The sequence below is a fragment of the Fusarium musae genome, chromosome 9 (assembly GCF_019915245.1).
Source record: "Fusarium musae strain F31 chromosome 9, whole genome shotgun sequence".
NCBI classification, from domain to species: Eukaryota; Fungi; Ascomycota; class Sordariomycetes; order Hypocreales; family Nectriaceae; genus Fusarium; species Fusarium musae.
The window spans coordinates 663,165-686,484 of NC_058395.1; the positions used below are offsets into that span (position 1 = coordinate 663,165).

Genomic DNA, 23,320 nt, shown 5'->3' on the forward strand with positions numbered 1-23,320 from the left:
GATCCTATTATCATGGGGGTTAGACTCTAACGTACGGAGTAGACAGTGTTTTTTTTTTTCTTTTGGGGGAAGCCATCAAAAGATAAAGCTTGGCAGCCATTATGCATGCATTGGATCAATGTGGCAGCGTGAGGGTGAGTGAGCGGGTGAATGAAGCCAATAAAAAGTCCCCTGTTTTAGAGATTCTCAACCAAGCGCTAGTCATGGTAGAATGATCGAGACCTGTGATCAACAGTGTCAGTTAATGACCACATAAAAACATGCCAACAGCACCATCATTCTCATTCCTGGAGATATTGCTGATTCTACTTGTCGAAGTCTTCATACCATCCCGTCTCCGTACGCTGTTTACCCTGGCACGCGGCCTCCGTGGGGATAAGACCCGACCTCACCAAGACCAAGATCAAGACCAAGACCCAGGGCAGCTTCAGAGTCTCAAGTTCTATTTTTGACGCCTTTAGACCCGCTGCAGTGGGGACCCTCCTCAACCGTAGCACGGGCCGGGAGACCCCTGTCGGCCAATCGTCTCCCTCCCTCAAGCTTCTGGGTACGCCACGCCTCTCGGTTTTTGCCCCTGCATTGGATGGATCCCCTGGAGACTGGGACGTGAGTTTTTTTGGCGTCTCGAAAGACGCTGAGAATACGAACATTCCAACAGACTTGCTCTTCCAGAAGGGGAAAGTGATGGGATGGCTCTCTGCTGGCACTGGCACTGGCACTGGCACTGGCACTGGCACTTCGCTGGCTAAACGGTGGTTGATGTCAAAGTTTTGGCGATCGATCTGCGTGCGTTACAACGCTTTCTTTTTACGACGTCGATCTTTTTTCTACTGAGGCCCTTTGTTGTTGACTTTCAAGGCGGTCTTTGAAGGACATGTCATGCATTGTTGGTACCTGACATGGATTGAGTGGCATGAATGGCAATAAACAATTAATTAATCTTGCAGTTTCTGACACTTGCGCCTCAACCGCCTTACCATTTATTCATTTATTGAATCTCGCTCATCCTCATTCTCATGCCCTCCTCCCGTAACAAAACAAAAACCAAATGGATCTTGATCGATGCCCAGTACCAAGCAAGGCCCTTTGACCCGCCGCGACTCGCCACTTATAAGCTCGTACAGTACAATAGTTCATGCTCAATGACATATCGACACGCAACCCGACCCGATCGCAACTGGGAAAACAAGTCGTGTCAAATCGGGAAATCCAAAGTCCCCAACCCAAAAAAATATCTCACGTTTTATGTGCCGAGTGGCCCGTCGAGCTACCGAAGCTTGTTCGCAATTCTGAAACAACCAACAAAAAAGAAAACATTTTTCTCTTTCGTGATGTGGCCACGTGACGTGTCCGATTCCACGAAACCTCATCCGTGAGGTACGTCAACTAGAGCCCACATGTGAGTAAGAAACTTGGATCTCTATCCTAAGTGATGAAAAGAATTAGGTAGTATCTTCATGTGCTAGTAATATATCACGTAACTTTTGTACTTGTGGCACTAGTTCATGGCAGGGAAGTTGTCTTGATTCCTGAAGCCAAGGTTCTCAAGACACTGCAAAAGTGTAGAAAATTAGATACTCAGTCGGTATTAACATTGCCGAAGCTATCTTATGGACTTCCTCTGTATTCTTCTGTTGAGTACGGACTCGAAGTATCATTTTGAACTGGATAAGTACTCCAATTTAATCCACTGTCCACTGTACAACCTTCACAAATGAGGATTGATACTAAGATCCCTTGATCCTGGTCTCAGAGCTGAGTGAAGCGGTCCAGCCATCAGGGCAAGATAAAGAAGGGACCGGTGATCAAAGAACTTCAGCATTCCAAGACCCGATCGATATAATCGCCATTTTTCCCAAAGCTCTCCAAGTGAAGGCGGCCACATGTTGATCAACGGGCACCCTGCATGTGGGTGTTGGTTGCTGGTACGGCCGTAGTGCAAATAATCATGGAAAGGTTCGGTTGCTGGATTATGTGAGAGAGATTCTATGCTGGAATTAGACTATATTCACAGTAATAAGAGCTTGAGACATACCAATAAGTCGAAAATGTTGCATCGCCGGGGGCCAGATATCGCTGATCGAGAGAGAAAGGGGTCGCACTCAAGTCCATTTCGAATTCGGCAGGCGTAACGTTGATAGACTTGAAAGCCCAGGCTAATGAAGGAGGGACTTTGTTGCTGCTGTAATTCGAAGCTGGTTATAGAGCTGGAAGCACATGCTAATGAAGAAGGGATTTTGGGCCCCGGCTGGACTTGAGCGACTTCCTTTTGCATCTAGATAAGGTAGGAAAGGAAAGCAAGGAGGTCACCCAGTTGGCAGTAACTAACCCTTCCACTTGTAGTCCTTCTCCAGAACTGGCAAGAGTCCTTTCAGCGGGAGTCGCAAGTACCCAAAATGAGTAATAAAACTTATAACAGCTACGGAGGGACTGGGGGAGGAAGTGAAACTCGGGACCTTGAGACTAGCTGATAAAAAGATTTAGGTAATTTAGTATAAACTTGCTATAAATTCAAGATGCCCTTTACAGAGTTTATTTTATTACTCTAAACTTAGGTCTTGTGTTTTCTTGCTCCCCAAGGCCGGAGAAGAATGATGGCTTAAACAAGACTTCACGATGCACAGTCTGATGCCGAGAAACGACGTTCCAGTATTGTAAGGTAGGTAGTTACCAGCCAAATGGGACAATGCAGCTGCTATGACCAATTCCTCTACCATGTAGAATGGATCCCACTCATACCACTGTAGAACTGTAGCTCTGCAGTATACCAGACATTGAATTTGGCATAAGGCCGTGGCTCAATTTATGAAGCTCTTTTGATCACATGCGCAATCCCAAGCATGATGTTGCTTTAATTCATAGGTGACTTTTATTCTCTTAAGCTGAGGTACCTTGAGCACAGACTGACGTGTGTCTGACTTCCATGGCACCTTTTAGGTAGCTAAAAATCCGTGACACAGTTTTGAGGTCGCCCGGAGAGTGGTACTCTAGGAATGGATGGGGAAACAGTAATGGAACATGGTGCTTGCTCTGCCGGATCATAGCTCACAGAAGCATTTTGCGGTTCTGGTATTGCTAAGAGAGCCTGAATACTAGACGTCGAACGAACTCTGAGATGCCACAAGGCACCAACAACTTAACTTCAGTGTGATTTTAACAGATTCTAACCAAAATAAAATGTTCACAAGATTTTCAGTGTTAAGACAATAATAGAGGGGATTGGTCTGTACCGGATTGGTTCTAGAAGATATTATAGTTGAGTCAAACCCTGAGCAAGTGGGATGAGAGAGTAACCCTCCGAATTTTGGACATAAGGAAGACAAGGGGCTTACTCAGACCAGGTTATTTCAGCTATAGCTAATATGATAAATGGTATTCTGTGTACTCTAGTTCAACGAAGCCCTCTTGAACGACCACGAATCTCGCTGTCGAACATCACCGCTTCAATATCTGATGTTATATCTTGTTTCCTACCTCACGTGGGTTTATTAATGGAGATCTTATCCCAATCTCCAATGCCATTTATAGACTAATAGAGAAATTAAGATGCATTACTGCTCATGAATTACTAGCAATGGATGACTCAGAGCTATGATGGCCTTGACTGCGGATTCTTACTCTGACTTAAGACGCGGAGGATTCCGTAGTCATAAGACGGGCCATGTCAGTAGATGAGAACTTAGGTCAGACTCAGTCTAAATTTATCTGTGGCATAACATAGGGCTGAATAAGCTTGACTTGATCATCCAGCCTCTTCTCTTGGATGTCAGACCAGTGTCAGTCGGCCTGATCGTGCTGTTACTCGGTACACATGACATGATTAAAGTAAAATCTAGCCAGGACATTGCCTTAACGTAAGAGACTCGAATAAGGTTTGCCCTTCATGACCGCGAGACTCGTTGTCAATCACATCTCATGATCAAGCTTTACTACGGGGGCGGAGAGAAGTCGTAGAATTGAGGGCACCATCTATCAGTATACCTACTTAGGTAGGTAAGTAGCCGTGCATCAAGTTCTCATACTCTATTGATCCATTGTGAATTACATGATTATCCAATAACAACGGTACGGGAGACAACAAAACTTAGGACATCTAATCTGAACGACATGAAGATTTGGTTAATGTCTTTAAAAAATTAGAGGACCTTAGACTATACGGTCAGAAGTTTTCCTAAACCTCTTATATAAGGCATGATTTCTATCGTGGTCTGTACACATCAAGCCTCCAGATGGAGGTTACGCTATTCAAGATAAGAAGACGACCGGATAGGTTCAAAGCCTTTACGCAGCTGGCAGCCATTATGTCGGTCCATTTCAGTGCTTGCTCTTTCGGCATAAGCTTGCGCTCCGTATAGTTGAACAAATACATAATAACACGATCGTCCTGGTGAACATAGTTCGAGTTTGGGGCCTCTGATTCGACTCTCTCTACGCAGTCTATCACTAAACTTTTCCATTCGCAACTTTGAGATGTTTTTACTTTACCAACGGGCCTCAGGAAACATATAAAAGGGGTTCGATCGGCCTCATTAGTGAACCCACAGACTTCGACCTTTTCCTTCTTAGGCTGGTCCAGTACGACACCCCATTCGGAAACACCAAACATCAGTCGTTTGCTATCCTCCAACCACGATCCTCAAGATGAGTGTACAGTTAAAGATCGCTGTCGCTGCACTTTCTGTATTGAGTCGGTTAATAGGCATCTACGCCTCACCCTTTCCCAAGCATACAGGGGATCCAGGGACGCATGCATTGTTGGCATTTGCTCGAAATCCGTCATACTTACTCGTTGAGCTGATGATGCTCGATTACTCGGTGCCAGCCATACCCTCTGACACTTGGCCAATCCCCCGCATCTTTTACTATTTATTCCACAAGCAATGCATCATCGTCTATCTACAAGAGTTGGCCGTTCGTCTCACGCTTAACGGGATCCAGGCATTGCGAAAGAGGAGCTGGTCGCCATTTGTCAATACAAGTCGGCCATTGGACAAGATGACGCGAAAGGATATTGCAAAAGTCGTTATATTCGAGGAAGTTCTCCTCTGGGTCCTGACTGTTTTATGTATTTCTAAACTCCCATATCGTGTTGAGGGTGCCATGGAATAAGACAATAAGACACGATGGAAGATCAAAGGCCGACAAAGCAACAAAATGATCCTAACAGCCCGTCCCCAAGAGAAAAGTACCAGAGAACATAAGATAGCTACGGCAATATTAATACAGACTATCTGTTCTCCCCAACTTTTGCAATTTCTTGAGAACGGTGACCTCAGATATGTTAGAGGCAAAACAAGCAGCAATGCTTTCTTGTAGTTTGCGGGCTATCATCTGGGAACTAAAGTTTTCGCGGTCCCCCAGGATTTGCTACCCATTTTCATGGCCGCAATGGTAACAGATCCAACAGAGAGAATTCCCAGGAACTGAATTAAGCATTGCCTGTGAGATAGACAGTATCAGTAGCGAGCCATGTAAGTGAAGTGAGACGTATTAGGGCTTCCAGCCGAATGTAATACGAAACTTGAAGCAGCAGCTTTGCGGATATCTTATTAGTTAAATATCCGATATAAGAGCCTGAAAAGATCACGTCGCAGTCCAGACCACCGTACGAAACGCGGCCTCGTTATACTCAACACCACCCCGGATTACTGCCAGGTCGCCGCCCCCAGTTAGTGCAATATCTCCCTTCACCAAGATACAAACAATATCTTTTTTCCCAGCAAACCAGTCTTGCGGAATAAAAAAGTGCTCAGAAATCTCTATTGAAAATTCGCCGTCACGCTGCGTAATATCCAATCCGCTGGCGCTGAGATCAACGGAGCATACCCAAGAAGAATGGTTCAGGAACATGAGTCTGCTTGAGTCATTTACTCCTATGAAGTGGGTGATATCGAGCTCAAATTGAGTCACACGCGAACAAAGTGCAGCGGTCAGGTTTGACGACTTAACAATATCTCGCTTGTCATCCGTGGTAGATTGATCAAACGTCGCCAAAGCATATGTTTGCCTCCTTTGTGAGAGGCTAGAGTCGCTGCCATGGACAGGAATATGTTCCAGGTTGATGACAGCAATTCTGCTGGTTTGTGTGGAACTTCTTGGTTGCGCTAAATGGAGCATGATTCTGTGTTCTTGACCAAGTGAATACAAGGTCGCATTTGTAAGTTCTCCCGTCTGACCGTCCAATGAAAGTTTCATCGAAGAGACTTCAGTCAAGTTGGGCCAGCTGTGGGCGCTTATTTTGACATTGTCCACACAAATCAGGCGCTGGGAGGATTGTGGATGGGGGAACCATTTCCGGGTGCTTGGTATTTGGGGATATGTTTGTTCCATCTCATTCTTACCGTCATTTAAGTCGAACAGATGATCGGACTCGCGAGTTGATACCAGGAATTTGGCCGCGACGTCTCCTATTGAGACATCTGTGATTGCCTTCTCAGAGTCGAGGCGGGTCTTGAAGAGTTCTACTGGATCAGTGAGCCAGCCTTTGTCCGTTGACATTTGGATCCTGTATAAAAAGATCCGGTTGGAAGCATCGACACTGAGGAGAGCATCTCTATTTTCAATCCAAACCAACAAACGAACTGCAGATTTGTGCTTGTAGAGCACGCCCAAACTTGCTCCTGTTTTTCGCTCATAGAACACGACCGACCCATCATCCTTCCCACAAAGGATGACTGTAGACTTGTGATGGAGCGCCATAGAAGTTACCTTCGCTTTCGCCTCCAGAGAAACCGTCTCAATCAAAGTCGCAGAAGTGAGGCCACTGCTGTCATCGCTCAGGGACTCCCGCAACAGTGCTTCCGGTTTCCACACAGTGCACTGGCTACCTCGTATATCGGCGAGTAGCATACTGTCCTTGGAGAAAGCAAGTTGCTTTATGTATGAGTTACTTGACTTGACCCTATAGAGGAGCTTAAACGTATCAAACTCGTAAACATGGATGATTCCATTGGCACAACCTGCTGCAAGAAAACGTCCATTGGGGCTTGGGGCAAGGGTTTGGCAGTTGGCACGGAAACACTCCAGCTGCCGGTCGGTATAAGGATCAAGTAGAGCGAGATCGCCGTCGAGATATGCAACTGCAAGAAGGCCTATGTCGGGATTGGGGTTGAACGCAAGCGCTACGATGACATGCGTGGAAGTCTCCCCATTTGAGAGCTTCTTTCCGCAGCTACCGGCATAAGTGTCCTCTTCCATATCCCATAGGATAATGGGCTGTCCATTGTAGGCTACAGCAAGCATGCCATGGCTGGTGGCGAGAGAAAGAGCGCACGGAACCCCGCTCAGTGGTATTCTGTTTGCCTCTGGTGGATTGGCATCACCCCATGGTCTGCGCACCGACTCGGGACGTACGTTATGACCCAACTTCCAACTGTCTATGCAGTTATTGCGACTTGCAATGAGGAGCATATCTCCGTCGAATTCCATACCCAGCGGACGTGGCGGGCTGACGAGGGTGTGGACTACCTGTCCTGTTCTGATGTCCCAGATCTTGGTTGTCTTGATACCACGTGTTGCCATGAGGTCAGATCCAGTCTTGAAGGCTATCAAGTTAACGGATTCGCCATGCCCAAAGGTTTTGTACTCCTGATGGGATGCCGTATAATACAGTATGACTGTCCCTGAGCCAAGTGCGATGGCTAGGAATCCATCTCCATAGCGTAAAGCCTTCAGTAGTCCCGTCCGAAAATCGACGCATAATATTCTATCATCCCATTGCTCGTTGAACGCATCAAAGACTTCGAGCCTCTGATTTGAACCCCCTACTTTGTATATCATGGACTCAGTAGGACAGAGTGGAGCTATTAGTGAGTATATTGCGAAGGGTGATACAGCGAGCGCATGAGCAAACATGGCTGGAATCCGAGCAAGATCCATGCTCCATTGCCGTAGTGCCCTCATATGAGGATCCAGTGGTTAGCGTTCAACGACACACCGATGGATGTAGGCTTTGAGATGCTTAGAGGCACGAATGAGTTGTGTGAGATCTCGAGAGTCAGCAATCGCTTCGATCCAGGTGAGCACATTAGACTTCAGGAACCGAGTGACAAGCTGAAATGTCCCTGCAGCCAACGAATCAGCTTTCAACAGATGATATGAGTATGCTGTGTATGCATAGATGGCGAAATCCTGCCTTGTTGGTAAGTTCGCCGAAGATCGGCGACGTCTGTTCCTTGGAGGCTTCATCTCGTCTCCTACGAGGTAGCTCAGACACACCTCTGCCATTCTAATGTGGGCTTGAGTTACGTCAATGGAGAACTCGGATTCCAATCCAACAGATGTGAGAAATTCTCTGGCTGTTTCATGCACCATATTTACTCGCCCCTGTTTATCGACAATCACTAACTGACCGCATAGAGTTGAGATGCTTTCCTCCAAGTTCGAGAATGTGTCTTGAATATCCAGGGTCAAAGCACCATCTAGCTCACCGATAGTCATTGGTCGAACCGCACAAGCTGCCCATACTAGAATAGTTTTGGCCAGCTCCTTTCCTCGGCTGACTTGTGACAGGTAATCGAGAGTCCGCTTGTATAGTGACTTCATGCCCCTTGGCACATCTTCAAGAATCTGGGGGATTCCATTTCTACTGTGGCAGCGTTAGAGTTCCTCGGTGACCAAAATCGTCCACAAGAAAGACCCTCTCGATTTGTCTAAGATCGCCTCAGCTAGTGCGCTTCGATTTTCAGGTCTCGCTATTCCTAAGGCTTGGCTCCGACTTTTAGTCAAGAGTCTGAGATCTGATTGTGTATCCGTTGTAGTCACTGGCAGAATCTGGACCTGCTCCTTGGGATGACCGCGAAACCTTGATCTAGCTCGACCGTGTCTCGACTTGTGACTCGAATCCGCAGTGGTATAGACTCATCCATGGTAGGGAGAATGGCCTGCAAAAGCGCCAGAGTCATCCAAGGCATCGATGACCGAGTATTGCCGAGCCATGGGAACCCTAAAGATACCAGAAAGGAACAGAATCCTCCAGAGCGTACGTTCGTCAATACCGTCGAAAGAAATACCGTTCGCCTGCATCTTTAGAATGGTATCACTGGCTTCAACGTTCGATGCCGCCATCTGAAAGACCAGACGTCGGAGACAACGGCCCAGATAAACCTTGTACCTGTCTCCGTGTTTAAAAAAGAAGTAGCGGCAAACTGACCGACTCCCTCAGCTGATCGACAACGTAACCGGCCAGAACAGATTTCCCCGTTGCAGATCTGCCTTTTATCCATAACGTTCTGGCATTAGCTTCTTCACCGTCCCTCCATTTGATGTAATCGTCTTTTGTTCGAAATCCACTCGCACGATCCAGGCATCCGAGATTCGCAAAGGTTTGCTGGATCATCGTCCAACATATTGGAACTTTGGAGGTAATTCTTGAGTCTCTTGATCGTTTCATGCCTCTTCTCCGGAATTGCCGTAGTGATCTTGCTCACTGTCGAGGCAAGCGAGTCTCTTGGAAGTATGTAATTGGAATCCTGAGGTGTGTCGAACTTGCATATTGAACGATGGTCAGCGGTCATTGGTATTTGCTTCCCTCCACGGTAACCAAGGACTGCTGACTCACGATCGACAATAAGTGAGCGGAAATCAGATGACGACCATAGCCGCCGATGCTACCTTTCACAGAACCAACAACCCCAAGGTCTAGATACGAACCCATGTGTATCTTGGAAAATCACGCATGACATAAGTGTCAAGACTGAAAAGGTTAACTTATGCCTCCTAGGTTCACTGATGAGCTGCAGAGAACATTCAATTCATCGCCTCATTTTCGCTTACCATGGCTTCTGAGATCAATCCAACGTTCCAAGTTGGCGATCATGAAGCTTTCATGGAGTATGCCCTCACCCAAGCCAAAAAGTCGCCGCCAGCTAGCAACAAATTCTGCGTCGGGGCAGTACTTGTAGATGCAGCCAAAGGAAGGGTCTTATCGACAGGGTACTCGCTTGAATATCCGAGAGACTACAAAGGAGATCCAGGTACCACACACGCAGAGCAATGCTGTTTTATCAAGATCGCCGACGAGCACAACCTTCCCGAAGAACGCATACATGAAGTCCTTCCACCGGATACTGTACTGTACACAACCATGGAACCTTGCAATGAGAGGCTGAGCGGCAACATGACTTGCGCGACCAGAATCTTGAGACTCAATGGCGCTATCAAGACTGTTTATGTAGGCATCAGGGAACCCGGAACATTTATTGCAAACAATGATGGGCAGGAAAGACTCGAGGCAAACGGTGTCAAGGTCGTGTATCCTGTCGAACATTGGCGCGACAGAATCACGGAGATCTCGATGGCCGGACATTGAAAGACTTCCATTGGCTTAGCTTGGCTGTGCTAGGATGAAGAATAAGGCTGCTGGTGCACCGGAACGGCCCGCATAAGCCGCTTGATTTTGACAAAGTCTTTGCTACCTAGTAGTTATTTTGTAGAGGAATGCCATAAATACATAAATGTGTGATACAAAGAACTGCGGTCTCATTGCATCTTCTCACAGTACTCCTGCTTCATACCTAATGGACATCCTAATAAATGACTGATAAAAGCCAGGAGTTCTGATTCTTATATTTTTGGTTGCCAAATCAAATAAGGCTCGCAACAGTGACCGATAATGGATGCCGTTAGCCGCCGTCTATACTTAGGCATCTGTTAGTCTACTAAGTTAGTGCGTTGGTAGGTTGGTTTCGTGATCGGCGCTTATCGATTGGACCAGTGGACCGTGTTAGTAGTGAGTGCAACCACGCCAACCAGAAACGCTGAGTATGTATAATAAACTTACTCCCTATCCAAGAGCCTGGTTTCGGGCGATCAACATATTTGAAGAGATCTGAAATGAATTATAACGATGCAAAGGGCTACGACTTCGGTTCGGGCAACACCAACATTGATCCAGCCGTATTGAGGGGTAAGCTACCTTAGAAGCCATGAACTTGGACCATTGTCTCCATATTGACTGCTTGATTAGAGCTACCAAAGGGATGTCAAGTCACATCCACCGAGAACCATGGTGTAAGCTTCTGGGCGAAGACGGGTCGAATCGACGTTCTTCTCCAAGATGGCGCACCTCAGTCGTTTTTCATCAAAGTCCTATCGAAGGCAATAGGCATGAACATGACAAAGGGGGAATTCCATTCGATGAGCGCGATACATGGAGTCATACCAGAATTCGTCCCAAAGCCGATAGCTTGCGGTACCTACGAGGACATCCCAGACACACACTTCTTCCTCTGCGAGTTTCGAGAGATGACGGAGGATATGCCCGACCCTGACGAGTTTGCTTCTCGTCTGTCAACAATGCACCAAAAAAGTGTATCGCCCACTGGAAAGTTCGGCTTCCACATCACAACTTACGCAGGAAATTTGCCCCAGTACGTGGAATGGGAAGATAGCTGGGAGACGTTCTTTGCCAAGTCAATGAGACAGGCTCTTGACCTGGAGATGTCGGTGAAAGGTAACAGTACTGAGCTTGAAGTTCTTTCAAAAGCGCTTTTCGAGAAGGTTATCCCGAGGCTCTTGAGGCCTCTGGAGAGTGACGGCCGGACTGTGAAACCTTCGTTGATTCATGGCGACCTTTGGTATGCAAATGCAGGGATTGATGTCGAGAACGACCAGCCTCTCGTTTTCGATGCATGCTGCTTCTTTGCACATTACGAATGCACGTTCCCGGAATTTCCTACCTGACAGAAGATATTAATCCTGCTAACCATCTTGATTCATAGATGAGTTTGGCCAATGGCGACCAGCTTGTAATAGGTTTGGAGATGAGTACGTCGCTGCATACAACACATTTGCGCAGATCTCGGCACCTGAAGAGGATTTTGAGGGTCGGCTAGATCTCTATAGGCTGTGAGTGAAGAAGTACACATATCTCTTCTTAGTCACTGGGACTGACGTCAGGTTAGAAGATTTGACACTCACGTTTCAGCCCTATTTGTCGACAATGAGACGCTTCGAACACAGTTAGGCTATCCTTGAACTATTGTATGCTTTAGCTCCTAATTGTATTGCAGGGTTCTTGACGTTATGAGAGATTTGGTTCAGAGATATGGATAGTAGAGAGAAGCAACATAAGTTACACTGCGTGATCTCGTCAAGCTTCAGATGCTTAAACTGTATCTTATTGGCAGGCTTGAAGCTGTTCCTTTGATCGTGTATTGGCCACTCTACATCTAAGATTGCTGAACTGTCTAGTTGAGGATGCAGTTTATACCCAAACTTAGACGTGCAACTTCATGAGTCCATGAGTCTGCTACTATTGTGTTCTCTCCCACTTCAAGGCTTGCGGATTCCAGTGTTCATGCTTCTCGTGCCCATCGCGGCTCTCTAATTTCTAGAATTGGTCGCCCACTACTTCAATATGTCTCTGGCTGGGTAGCTAGTGGGGGATCTCAATCATCAGCTCCGAAGCTTAGCACAAAGTTACTCTTCATGAGCATCACCATACACTTAGGTCGCATTATCGCGTGTGCGTTTCTCCCCAGAATGCCAGTAGGAGCGAAAGGTTTAGGCGGCAGAGGAGGTAAGATAACATTGCGAAAACTCTAGTGGTATCATCTGAGGTTGTTCCTTCGTGAGTTGAAAGAGAAAACTGTACCCGCAAACGTAAAGACAAGGAATATGTTTCTTCTTATACTTCAGCTTTCCCTGTTCCCTGACTTGCCTTTTACAACATACAAGGTAAGACATGACGACTTTCTGCGGTACCGCCGATCCTAAATGGCAAAAATATTTAGATAAATTTAGAAAACCTTGGGTAAGAGCCAGTAGAGCTTTAGGCTAGTTAGTCTGTTTGACATCTAAGCTTAGGGTCAAAAGTTTTCTTGTTTCTCAACTGAGTTTCGATCCTGGCTGGACCACGTATAAAGAAACATCTTTGTAGTTATTATCGCTTTAAAGCTGTGTGAGCGAGTGTATGTTGGTATGGAGGAAAGTAAATTCGCGATATACCTATTTGGCAATAACAAAGCTCATTTTGGTACTTTCAATTGCCCCCCTGAGCAGGAAGAAGCCCTCGCAAGACAGTTCATGATGCTTGCTGGGATGTTATCGGTGTCTCACCAAGCGACAAGGAGAAAGTAAAGGATGCTTCTAGAAAAGCTCCCCATTTTTTTGCTAACCTCGTAAGTAGGTAAAAGTTTTCTGACAGTTTTGGAAGTGCGTTACTTGATTTGTGACTCAGGGTTGGGTTTGGGCCTGGTCAAGGACTGGAGCGCTCCACTAAACTTCATCTCGCCGAGGGAAAACTGAGTGAGTTTGAGAACGCTTTTCGATGATGATATTGTGATTGATGCTTGGAACTCATGTTAGAGTCTCTCCCATTGGAGAAAGATTGACATTTGGATAATAAATTGCCTCGTTTTCATATATTTGCTGAACTTTCTCTCCTTCCTCCCATTGGAGATTCGCCAGCCTAAGCTTCGAAAACGTCTCTATTGGTGATTTGACTTTCATTCGTATGAACCCTATCGACGTTTAAGTAAGGCAACAGAGAAATTATGGAATTTCTTTTTCCTAAACAATCGTGTAAATAACGTCCTCACTCTTTTCCCTTCTCCTTATCTTCCTCACACCATAAAACCCAGTATCAAAGTCCCAAATCGTCAAGCTACGGATACAGCATCAGCTCACTACTACTCACTACTAGATCTCTGTTAAGAAAACATCAAAGATGATCATCATAAACATATTTTAGTTTCTTTTCGCTCCATTCTACGCTGTTCTCCTCAGGATATGCACCGGTGGCCCTCCACCGTATGCTCCCAGTCATCTCAGCTGCATCCGCCGCTTCGAGTACTATCTATGCCACAGCATTTTCAGACAGACGTTCTTCGGTTTGCTTCTGCCTGTATTCTTCGGCAACATGCTTATCGCGATCGACGAGAGGAAAAACTCACCCAGCATATTCTGGCCATCTTCGAGCCCAACGCCCATATTGCAGTTCTTTGTTGTGATGCTGCTGATGGCATCTGGTATTCTCTTGGCTATGGCATATGGGAAACGTGGAGACCCAAAGGCTGAAGCTGCCGAGAGGATTGATCTCTATCTTGCTACTTTTCAGTACTATTGGTACTAAATCTTATCTAAGATGGCATTTTTGGAGGTTAAGCGCTCAGCTGCACGATGCTTATAGCAACTTGGGAAGAAGGAGAGACAGCTCAATAAAATTTGCTTCTGATTTACTGCTTAATGTTAGCATTTAAATCCCCATCCAGTCATTACTAGATCAATAACCTCAAATGACACTTTAAGTGATGTAGTGGGACACTCATCAGTTTTTCCAATCCCAGCTCTGAAGCCTTTCAACTAGGTTTCACTCGAGTAAATGCTATTAATGTTTTAGAAAAGCACAGCAAAGTATATTTGCTGATACAGCGGTATAAACAGCCATCATTCCCTTTACAGCTTCATCTTTTCCCTCTACATTTATCTGTGACCTTCATACCACAAACCCCAACACCAAAACTCCACGTCGTCAGACTACGCATACGAGACCCTCGTTTCAAAAACAACAGTCATGGCTATAGATATGCTTTGGGCCCTTTTGGCTATACCCTACGGATGTGTCCTCAAGATGTGTACCGGCCCTATGCCACCTGCTCCCAGCCATCTCAGCCTCATCCACCGCCTGGGGTTCTACCTGTGTCTCCCCGTCTATAAACAGACGCTCTTAGGAGTCTTTGTATTCGTGATGCTTGGGAGTGTTCTCATAGCGATCGAATTTGGATTAACCTGTATATACTGTCCATACCCGAGTCTGAGGCCTCTTCTGGACTTACTGACTTGTATCGCGGCCACCGCAGTTGTTTGTCTCTTTGCTACGGTATATGGCAGGCGCGGATCCCCCGAGGCTGAGGCTCGCCAGGCTGAGGAGATAAACGATCTCTATCTTACTTTCGTGCAGTACTATTGGCAATAAATCTCATGTGAAATGATATTCTTGGGAGTTAAATACTAACTCAAAAGCGATATCAATTTTGCGGTCGACAAGGTCGGGTTTGGGCCCTGGAGGGCGAAGTCCACAAAGAATTCTTTTTCTCTCAAGCCATTTACACAACAATTTTTGCCTCTCTGTCATCTCAACACCAGAAATCTACAGCATTAGAGTAAAGAAAAGTACCACAAAATTGCTTCAAAGCTTCGGCAATAATGAGCATTCTCGGCACCAGTTTGTTGCGGCATCTCTTGATGCTTTCATTCTTCCCTTTCCTTTCCAGCTCAGCGCGAATCACTTCACGATCATCATAAACACCACAACCACCATATAGACAGCTCTTCACATCACTCTGATGAACTATGATGAGATTTCAACACAAACTCCAGCAATTGGCAAGCGAAAGTTGCATCCCGGCTTTGACGTTGAGAACCTACTCCACTTCTCCGAGGCGGATCCCCGAAATTGCCGCTGTGGACGGAGGAAACAATGGATGGGTCTCCGGTACTTGGTTGGGCTTAGCTTGAATGAGGAGCGCAGATGTTATCAGTCTAGTACAGCAATATCATGACAGACGCAATCGCTAATAGACCATTCTTGTCAATGAAGCACCGTATAATTAATGAAATGGCAAATGCAAACAGTGTTTACTACCTGACGCACAAATATACCCACAAATCCTTGAACCAGGCAGATCTCGGGATCATGTTCCTTTTCCCGTTCCCATCCGCCATTTTCGCCGTCCCACCCCTAAATCATGTGCTGCAGCATTCATAAACTATCATGATAGATCAAGGAAAAGCCTGCCAATTCGCATTGCTACTAAACTTCAACAGGACCTTGACTTCGCGTCTTGCGTGCCGTCTTCCCAGCAACTGGGGTGTCCTTCTTGTTCTTCTTCGCAGCTTTCCCGTTTTCGTGCTTACCGTTTGGCGAAGTATTCTCAGTGGTGGTCGGCTCATCTGCGACGTCTTCAACGCGAGCCTTCTTCTCGGCACGCTCCTCTGACTCCGACTTCTCTGTCGGAGCGGGGTCGGATGCGCCGTTGGTAGCGGCAGGAGGCTCCTCAGCCTTACGCTTTTCGCCTGCAGCCGCTTCAGCGACGTCGTTGACCTCGGGCTTGCTGGCACCGTTGATGCCCGCTGGCTTGTCGTCGGCAGCATTGTCAGTCATGGGGACATCCTTTGGGGCGGAGACAGCAGGCGCTGATGTCGGAGCATCAGGGATGAACGCATTCTCGTCCTCGTTCTTTGGCGTCTCCTTTGGTTCTTCTTCGAGGTTGAGCACGGGTCGTGGAGTACCGCCTGCGGGTGTCATGTTGTTGACGGGTGTCTCTGGCACAGACGCGACCTCGACGGGCTTCGGCGGGGCGCTGAGACCACCAGCTCCCTCAGTTGGCTTGGATTCTTCCGGCTTGGCGGGCTCCGAAGGAGCTGTCGCGGTGTCCAAAGTGGGAGCGCCGGCCTCGGCCTCGGGGGCCGTTGGTTCAGGTGCGCCGACTAGGGCATGTCAGCTCAGAATTCCGGGCATAAGCGCGGTCTTGAGCCGCGGAGGTCTAAATAGTCATCGCGAACATGCCAATTGCGAAGCGCGGCATCAGACGCGATGGAAACGAGGCCATTGAGACAGCTGGCGATGGGACATACCTTTGTCTATAGCTGGAGCGATTCCGTCAGACATGATGATGACGTAACAATTGGTGTCGCAAGTTGACTCTAGCTTATAAGCGTGTGTTTGCGCGACGCAGCGAAGTCAATAATATATACGAGAGATTTTTGCGATACTTTCTGAGGCTACAAGAGTAAGGGAGCTTCACAATGTTGATGTAGGAAGGAGGTCAAAGTCGGGGAACGAGACACGACGAAGGGGAATGAGGTTGGCAGAGAAAGGCACGAGGCAAGTCACGACGGTCGGTTCCACAAAGCCATGTCCATCCATAGCTACCTTGCCTATAGAAGCAGCATGGACAGACAGAGAGAAGCCAGAAGCAAATTGGTAAGGCATGGGTAGCTCCGAGGCCGAGGCGGAGGGCGCACAAACAGCATCGAGGTTCCTCACCCGCGGAGAACGCGTGACGGGATACTTGGACGGGATGAGCAAGGGAATTGGAAGAGGAGAACGCATAGCACGCATTGGGCCAAGGAAAAGCGCCCTTTCGTCACTCGACTGCGAGTCTGTGGACTGTGAAGTTAGCCCAAGGAACACCCGTACTTGACGGTGTGAACTCTGTAGATCGGGACGGACTTGGTCGTCATCTCGGATTGGCCTTTGGGTCTCTGGGTCAAGGATCCCAGTTCCCAGTCCTTTTGCTTCCCAAGCTGCATTTGCGTGCTTTGCGGGGAACAAGAGGGAGCTTTGGTGGGTCGGGAGCTCCTCGAAGGAACCACAAGCTTCAAATTGTAAGCCACCGATCTGGGAAGACAGGAGGACTTGAGGTGTGGACCGCCGGAACCAGTGAGACACAGGTTGGGCTTAGTACCGGTACTTGGTTTTGCTGGGGAAGTGGACGCGAGGTCGGCGGAGAGGAAGAGACGGGAGGGAGGCTCTGTGTTCAATACCAGACGGTAAATGTCCAGTGACTCAAGCAAACGTTCTTGTTCAACAACATTAAGCCGTGGTTGATATTGTGATATCAAATCGGCCGATGACCCAACGAAAAGACCTCAAGTGACCAGCGAAGCCTCTGCTGTCTCAAAAGCTGACCAGCATGACGCAGACAGAATTTGACAACCGCAAGCCCTGCAACCGACCTGCAAGTCATGTCATGGGCCAAAATCAATCCATGTTAGCAGATCGGCATCGGCCAAACCAGAGCTTGTACCTCACCAGCCACAGCAAGTCTCGCACAGCCACATCCAATTCAGGGGCAGCCATCGTGAGCTTAGTCACCCCTGTCCATCCCCAATCGTCAGCATCAAGGTGTCCCCTTAGAGTGGCTTGACGCGAATAACGACGAGACATCCAACAAACGCGATCCCCCAAATTTCCCACGCTCATTTTGTCGTTCGCGATCGAACTTTGATCTTTCTTCTTCACGTCGCTTTCTATTAATATCCTTCTTCAACGATACCCCCTTCTAATCGCCCGCCATGGCCACAACTAAGAACAAGTACTCGGTTATCTTGCCAACCTACAATGAGCGCAAGAACCTGCCCATCATTACCTGGTTGTTGAACCGCACCTTTACTGAGAAGTCAGTACCACCTTATCTGTAGATTTTGAAGGCGAAAAGCTAACCCGAGCAGCAACCTCGATTGGGAACTCATCATCGTCGACGACGGCTCCCCCGATGGAACCCAAGAAGTTGCCCAGCAGCTCGTCAAGGCCTACTCCCCCCACGTTGTGCTCAAGCCCCGCGCTGGCAAGCTCGGTCTCGGAACAGCCTACGTCCACGGTCTCAAGTTCGTCACCGGCAACTTCGTCATCATCATGGACGCCGACTTCTCCCACCACCCCAAGTTCATCCCCGAGATGGTCGCTCTCCAGGCCAAGGGCAACTACGACATCGTCACGGGTACTCGCTACGCTGGAAACGGCGGTGTTTTTGGTTGGGATCTCAAGCGCAAGTTCGTCAGCCGTGGCGCCAACTTGTTCGCCGACACTGTCCTCCGCCCTGGCGTGAGTGACCTCACGGGCAGCTTCCGACTGTACAAGCGTGCTGCGCTGGAGAAGGCTATTGCTAGCACTGAGAGCAAGGGATACAGTTTCCAGATGGAGCTTATGGTGCGTGCGAAGGCTATGGGATGCACCGTCGCTGAGGTTCCCATCTCTTTCGTCGATCGTCTTTATGGAGAGAGCAAGCTTGGCGGTGACGAGATTGTTCAGTATGCCCAGGGTGTCTTCAACCTGTGGCTCAAGGTCTAAGAATGGGAATGATATGCACAAAAGGGGCACATCTTGTTGGATGGGGGCGTTTGGGGCAGTATAGTACCGTTTAATCTAATACCACGTTTCTTCGTCGATTGATGCCCTCCTCGACTGACACCGGAGTCCTATCTAACTCGCCACCTGGATATACTCTACATATTACGACCTCCAGTGACCATGATGGTCTGACCTGACACATACGAGAACAGTGGACTCGCCACAGCCAGAACAGCGCTCGCAGCTTCAGTCGCAGTACCAGGTCTCCTCAGTGGAATATCTGCATGGGCATTATCCCCCGCTGCCTCCTTCTGCTTTGTCGGGATACCCAGGGCAATTTTCTCACCATCTGGTCCGGTGACAAACGCGCCATCTTCCTTTGCCGCCGTCAATCTGGTGAGGATATGTCCAAAGGCAATAGTATTCGCTCTCACGCCAAAGGAGGGACCCCACTCCTTGGCAATCGTCTTTGTGAAGCCTGTAATACCCGCCTTTGCAAGAGAATAGTTGAGCTGTCCCGCATTGCCGTGCACTCCAGATGTAGACGAGATATTGACAATGCAACGAGGAGCGCCATCGCGTACACGGAAGTAAGGTGCTGCTGCGCGGACGAGAGTGAAAGGGGCAGTACAGTGAAGAGCAAGAATAGTATCCCACTGCTTGTCTGTCATCTTGTGGATGACACCGTCCCAAGTGTAGCCCGCATTGTTGACGATAATGTTGATCTTTCCGTCGCCAAATTCTGCAGCCTTCTTGACCAGATCATTGACATATTCTGCCTTGAGAATGTCTCCGGGCACAGCTATAGCCTGGCCGCCATTCTTGTTGATGTCATCAGCAACAGCCTTGGACTTTTCTGTTCGAGCTAGAGTTAGACACCAATATTTTGTGAGCACAGGATGCACTAACCCGCGTCGATATCTGCAACAACAACTTTCGCGCCCTCTTTGGCAAAGAGCCGGGCCGCTTCTGCACCGATGCCTTGGCCGCTGCCTGTGATGATAGCTACTTGGCCAGCGAGGAGACCTTTGGGGTAGTTGAGATGACGCGCGAGTTGACTAACACGGTCCGACATGTTGATTTGCTGTGTATTGTTCTATTTGGTCACTCAAGTAAATTATTGTAATAATGAACAGGACCATAAATCATGGACACCTTCCCCGGATCCAGGTCCTTTAATGACCCCGGGATCGACGAGATCGACATATTTGAGCCGAGGCTCGGGCAATGGCGGTATGTGGGGTAGCTCCGGCCTCGACGGGGGATAAACCTCAAGGTACCAAAAAGATCCTGACCTTGATGTTGGTTGACAAAAATATTCAGTCCAAGGATGCACTAAATCTGCAGTCAAAATGCCTAAAACATCCTGGGATCACCTAACTATTCTGTCACCTCGAAAGGAGGTCCCTGATCTTTTTGGCCTCCTCTCCCCAAGACATGATACATCAGCCTCGATGATAATACCTTGGTTGAATTTCGGTATTAGCTGTAGAGATATATCATTTCGGCACCGAGACAGAGGCGGTCGCCATCTCAAAGAATCGGTATACTGAGAGTCCTGCTTTGGTTGATACATCTTCTCTGCAATGTACAAGCTGTTCGATGGCCCCCCCCCCCAATTACACTTCGCGATGAAGCTTTCTAGGTTTACACACTTTCTTGTCTTTAGAGTTCATATAGAAAGACGAAAACTGTAATTTAGGGCTCACCACAGTAAATACAGTAAATACCATCTAAATTCTTGTAAGCTTTAGGACCCTTTGTCCCAAGTTCATCGACCCGGATACCTCCTCGAAGCAATCTATCTATCATGTCCACAAACTCCAGCAGCCATAGCCTGTTGGGACTTCCAGTTGAGGTTCTCATGTGCATCCTCGATCACGCAGAACTTTGCGACTTGTACTGGCTCTCACAGACCTGCAAGTCTATGCAACGCCTGGCAAAGAGGGACTTCCGCACCATGGTCAACACCAACGTTGAAGACAAGGCAGAGTTCTTGCTTGGTCTCGCATACGTGCTACCAGACCACTGCTTCTGCGAGAAGCACTGCATGCTTCACACTGTTGACCGCCATGCCCCCTTAGTAATGTCTCCTCACTGCTGGGATTACTCGGTCAACCATCGGCGCATTTATGTGACCGGATATGATTTACAATACCAGCACGTTCAACTGGCCTTGAAATACAACCGCCTTGGGGAATCTTATAGAGATGCACTTGCACCGCTCATGCGAACTCATTACGAATCATACTCCCGCGGCCCTTTGGGACCAGATATACACTTCTCTGCCACGCCCGAGATCAAGAATGGCCATTTTCTCCTACATGAAGAATGGATACTCAAGGCTCACTGCAACCTACCTTGCTACTTTAGTGACGTCTACGTCCCTATCTGCAACCACATAGACCTTTTGGGTTGCAGTCTGCGCAATAATCCCCTTCAGGGGTTCCATGGTGCAACATGGTATTTGAGGCGCCATGCGACGCGGCTGGAGAATCAGGAAATGGGAGGAAGCCGCAGTGGTTCTTGCAAAACATGCTCGACGAGTTTCGTTTTCAGTGTCCCCAGGGAAAAGAAAGTTGTTTTAAATACAACGCACGACTACGGTTCATTCCATTCACTGGATGAGTGGAAGAGACGCAGTTGGGAATAACCCGTATTTTGGGCAACAAGCACGTGGGACTTTGGTTTCGTTGAAAACGGTACGGGAGAGTTTGAGGAGGTGATTTTGAACAATGACTGATCCCTTGGCTTTGAAATATTGGTTGTCACATTTCAGAAAGGATGTGTTGTTGATGTATCACGTCTACAACTATAGCTTGAAATCGCTGTTTGTCTTTTCCCAGCCTGCAGTCGAAGCTTCCAGGCCAGCGACCCTCTCCGTAAGCTTCAACTTCAGGTTCTTATGCCTCTCTGTACACAGCTCGTACATAGTCGATAGGTTGAATAACAGCGTATGAGATGATAAGCCAGATTCCACAAGGCCCTCCAATGTTGCGCGTCCCTAAGAAAGTTTAGTACACTGGCCATCGCATGAACCACAGATGAACATACCTCCTGTATCCGCCCAAGATACAACAAACACACGGCTGTGTTAACGCCGACCATCTCGTCGTCTAGACTTTCTTGCAGTTCCTTCCACGCTTCAAGGGCTGTCTCGTACTCTGCGTCGGCCATGTCGCAGAGTGCCAGGATGAGTTTCTCGACGTTTTCGTCATTCTCCATGGCTTGACGAGCGCAGGACCTTGCGCTTTCTACGTCTCCTAGATGAAGCCACAGAAGTGCTTTGGTGAGCATCATCTTGCCATCACCTCGGTCCCGTAGGGTGCTGAGGTGATGCGCTGCACCTGTCAGGTCCTCGAGCTCAATCAGAGCTCCGGCGACCTGGATACCGAGATCGTAAAGACGAGCTTTCCAAAGTTCCCTTGCGGAGTTATCGTGCTGGGATGCTGCCTTGCTGATACGATCACGAGCTTCGCGAGCCAGGTCGTGGTAGCTCATTACGGCTCGGCGATAATCGCCGAAGCCAAGCGACTGAAGACGTACATTGAGAACTCTTAGCTCCCAAGGTACTAGGTGCTCTCCGGTGGTTTCGTCTACATACCTCCTGATGTCGTTGAGATCTTCCAAGGCTTTGACCTCCTGGGCAGCCAAGGGAGTCGCATCAATCAGAGTAAGACATGCCAGTCGAGTGTAAAGAAGCTCAAATATCCTCTTGGAATCCGTGGGGTTGATTCCCCCACTAGCTCCAGAGCCTGTGAGCTCTTGAACAGCAGCTATAGCCGCTGCTCTGAAGTGACCGCTGGCAAGGAGCTCCTCAATGGGAGCCTCAGGATCGGGCTGCTTCTGTGGGTTACGAAATGCGACAGGGACGTTGAGAGGCGTCAGAGGGTGGTAGATCTCTGGCCTAAGAAGGAATGAAAATTCTTTGGGTCTGGCCTCTCCCAGTTGCGAGACTGGAGTCGCTGTAGATGAGCGCGGATGTGGTGATGATATCCTATTACGATGCGTAATCACTCGCTGAGGGGTCGTCGCTTGTTGAGGTGACAATAACGGGTCACTGTGAGTTAGTCGTCAACCTCGGGCCGTGATCTAATCGATAAAGTTTTACTCACTCATCAAGATCGAGAGGTCCTTTCGTAGAGGATCTCGGCCGGGCTGGAACAGAGTTAGCCGTGTCACACCGGTATCGCTCATGTTAACGATGCTCATTTGGAGACATGAGAGGCCCCGCTGATACAACGTCAACGTCGCCCACGGGAATCATTCTGAGGCGTACTCTTGGTGATGGATTTATTTCTGGAGTGCCCTTGACTCCCTGTTCTTTGTGGTTCACTCATGGCCTCGTATATGATGAATTATCGATGCCCTTCGATGAAGGGAAGCCTGTGATCTTGCTGTATCATGGTGTGTTCGGATAATCACCGGGAAATACATTCCAACGACAACAGTTCACGACTTCACATTGTCAAGCCGTGAGAACTCAAATGCAAACAATTCGAAAGTTCGAAAGCGAAAAATTGT

General features: G+C 48.0%; 6 protein-coding genes across 6 annotated transcripts; 2 read left to right on the forward strand and 4 right to left on the reverse strand.

The window, feature by feature from the left end:
- Nucleotides 1-6,205: 6,205 nt before the first annotated feature.
- J7337_011481 (uncharacterized protein) lies at nucleotides 6,206-7,521 on the reverse strand (the record flags this gene model as incomplete). Its single annotated transcript, XM_044829025.1, has 2 exons — nucleotides 6,206-6,264; nucleotides 6,342-7,521. The coding sequence occupies 2 exons, from the start codon at nucleotides 7,519-7,521 to the stop codon at nucleotides 6,206-6,208; spliced, it is 1,239 nt and encodes a 412-aa protein (XP_044675700.1).
- Nucleotides 7,522-10,833: 3,312 nt separating this feature from the next.
- On the forward strand, nucleotides 10,834-11,682 carry J7337_011482 (uncharacterized protein; the record flags this gene model as incomplete). Its single annotated transcript, XM_044829026.1, has 2 exons — nucleotides 10,834-10,906; nucleotides 10,967-11,682. 2 exons carry the CDS (start codon nucleotides 10,834-10,836, stop codon nucleotides 11,680-11,682), a joined length of 789 nt encoding a protein of 262 aa, XP_044675701.1.
- Nucleotides 11,683-15,754: 4,072 nt separating this feature from the next.
- On the reverse strand, nucleotides 15,755-16,612 carry J7337_011483 (uncharacterized protein; the record flags this gene model as incomplete). The annotated part of the gene is made up of 2 exons (XM_044829027.1): nucleotides 15,755-16,431; nucleotides 16,579-16,612. 2 exons carry the CDS (start codon nucleotides 16,610-16,612, stop codon nucleotides 15,755-15,757), a joined length of 711 nt encoding a protein of 236 aa, XP_044675702.1.
- Nucleotides 16,613-18,021: 1,409 nt separating this feature from the next.
- DPM1 (dolichol-P-mannose synthesis) lies at nucleotides 18,022-18,796 on the forward strand (the record flags this gene model as incomplete). Its single annotated transcript, XM_044829028.1, has 2 exons — nucleotides 18,022-18,125; nucleotides 18,178-18,796. 2 exons carry the CDS (start codon nucleotides 18,022-18,024, stop codon nucleotides 18,794-18,796), a joined length of 723 nt encoding a protein of 240 aa, XP_044675703.1.
- A 155-nt stretch (nucleotides 18,797-18,951) lies between these two features.
- On the reverse strand, nucleotides 18,952-19,871 carry J7337_011485 (uncharacterized protein; the record flags this gene model as incomplete). Its single annotated transcript, XM_044829029.1, has 2 exons — nucleotides 18,952-19,652; nucleotides 19,706-19,871. The coding sequence occupies 2 exons, from the start codon at nucleotides 19,869-19,871 to the stop codon at nucleotides 18,952-18,954; spliced, it is 867 nt and encodes a 288-aa protein (XP_044675704.1).
- A 1,737-nt stretch (nucleotides 19,872-21,608) lies between these two features.
- On the reverse strand, nucleotides 21,609-22,993 carry J7337_011486 (uncharacterized protein; the record flags this gene model as incomplete). Its single annotated transcript, XM_044829030.1, has 3 exons — nucleotides 21,609-21,800; nucleotides 21,851-22,761; nucleotides 22,912-22,993. The coding sequence occupies 3 exons, from the start codon at nucleotides 22,991-22,993 to the stop codon at nucleotides 21,609-21,611; spliced, it is 1,185 nt and encodes a 394-aa protein (XP_044675705.1).
- Nucleotides 22,994-23,320: the final 327 nt, after the last annotated feature.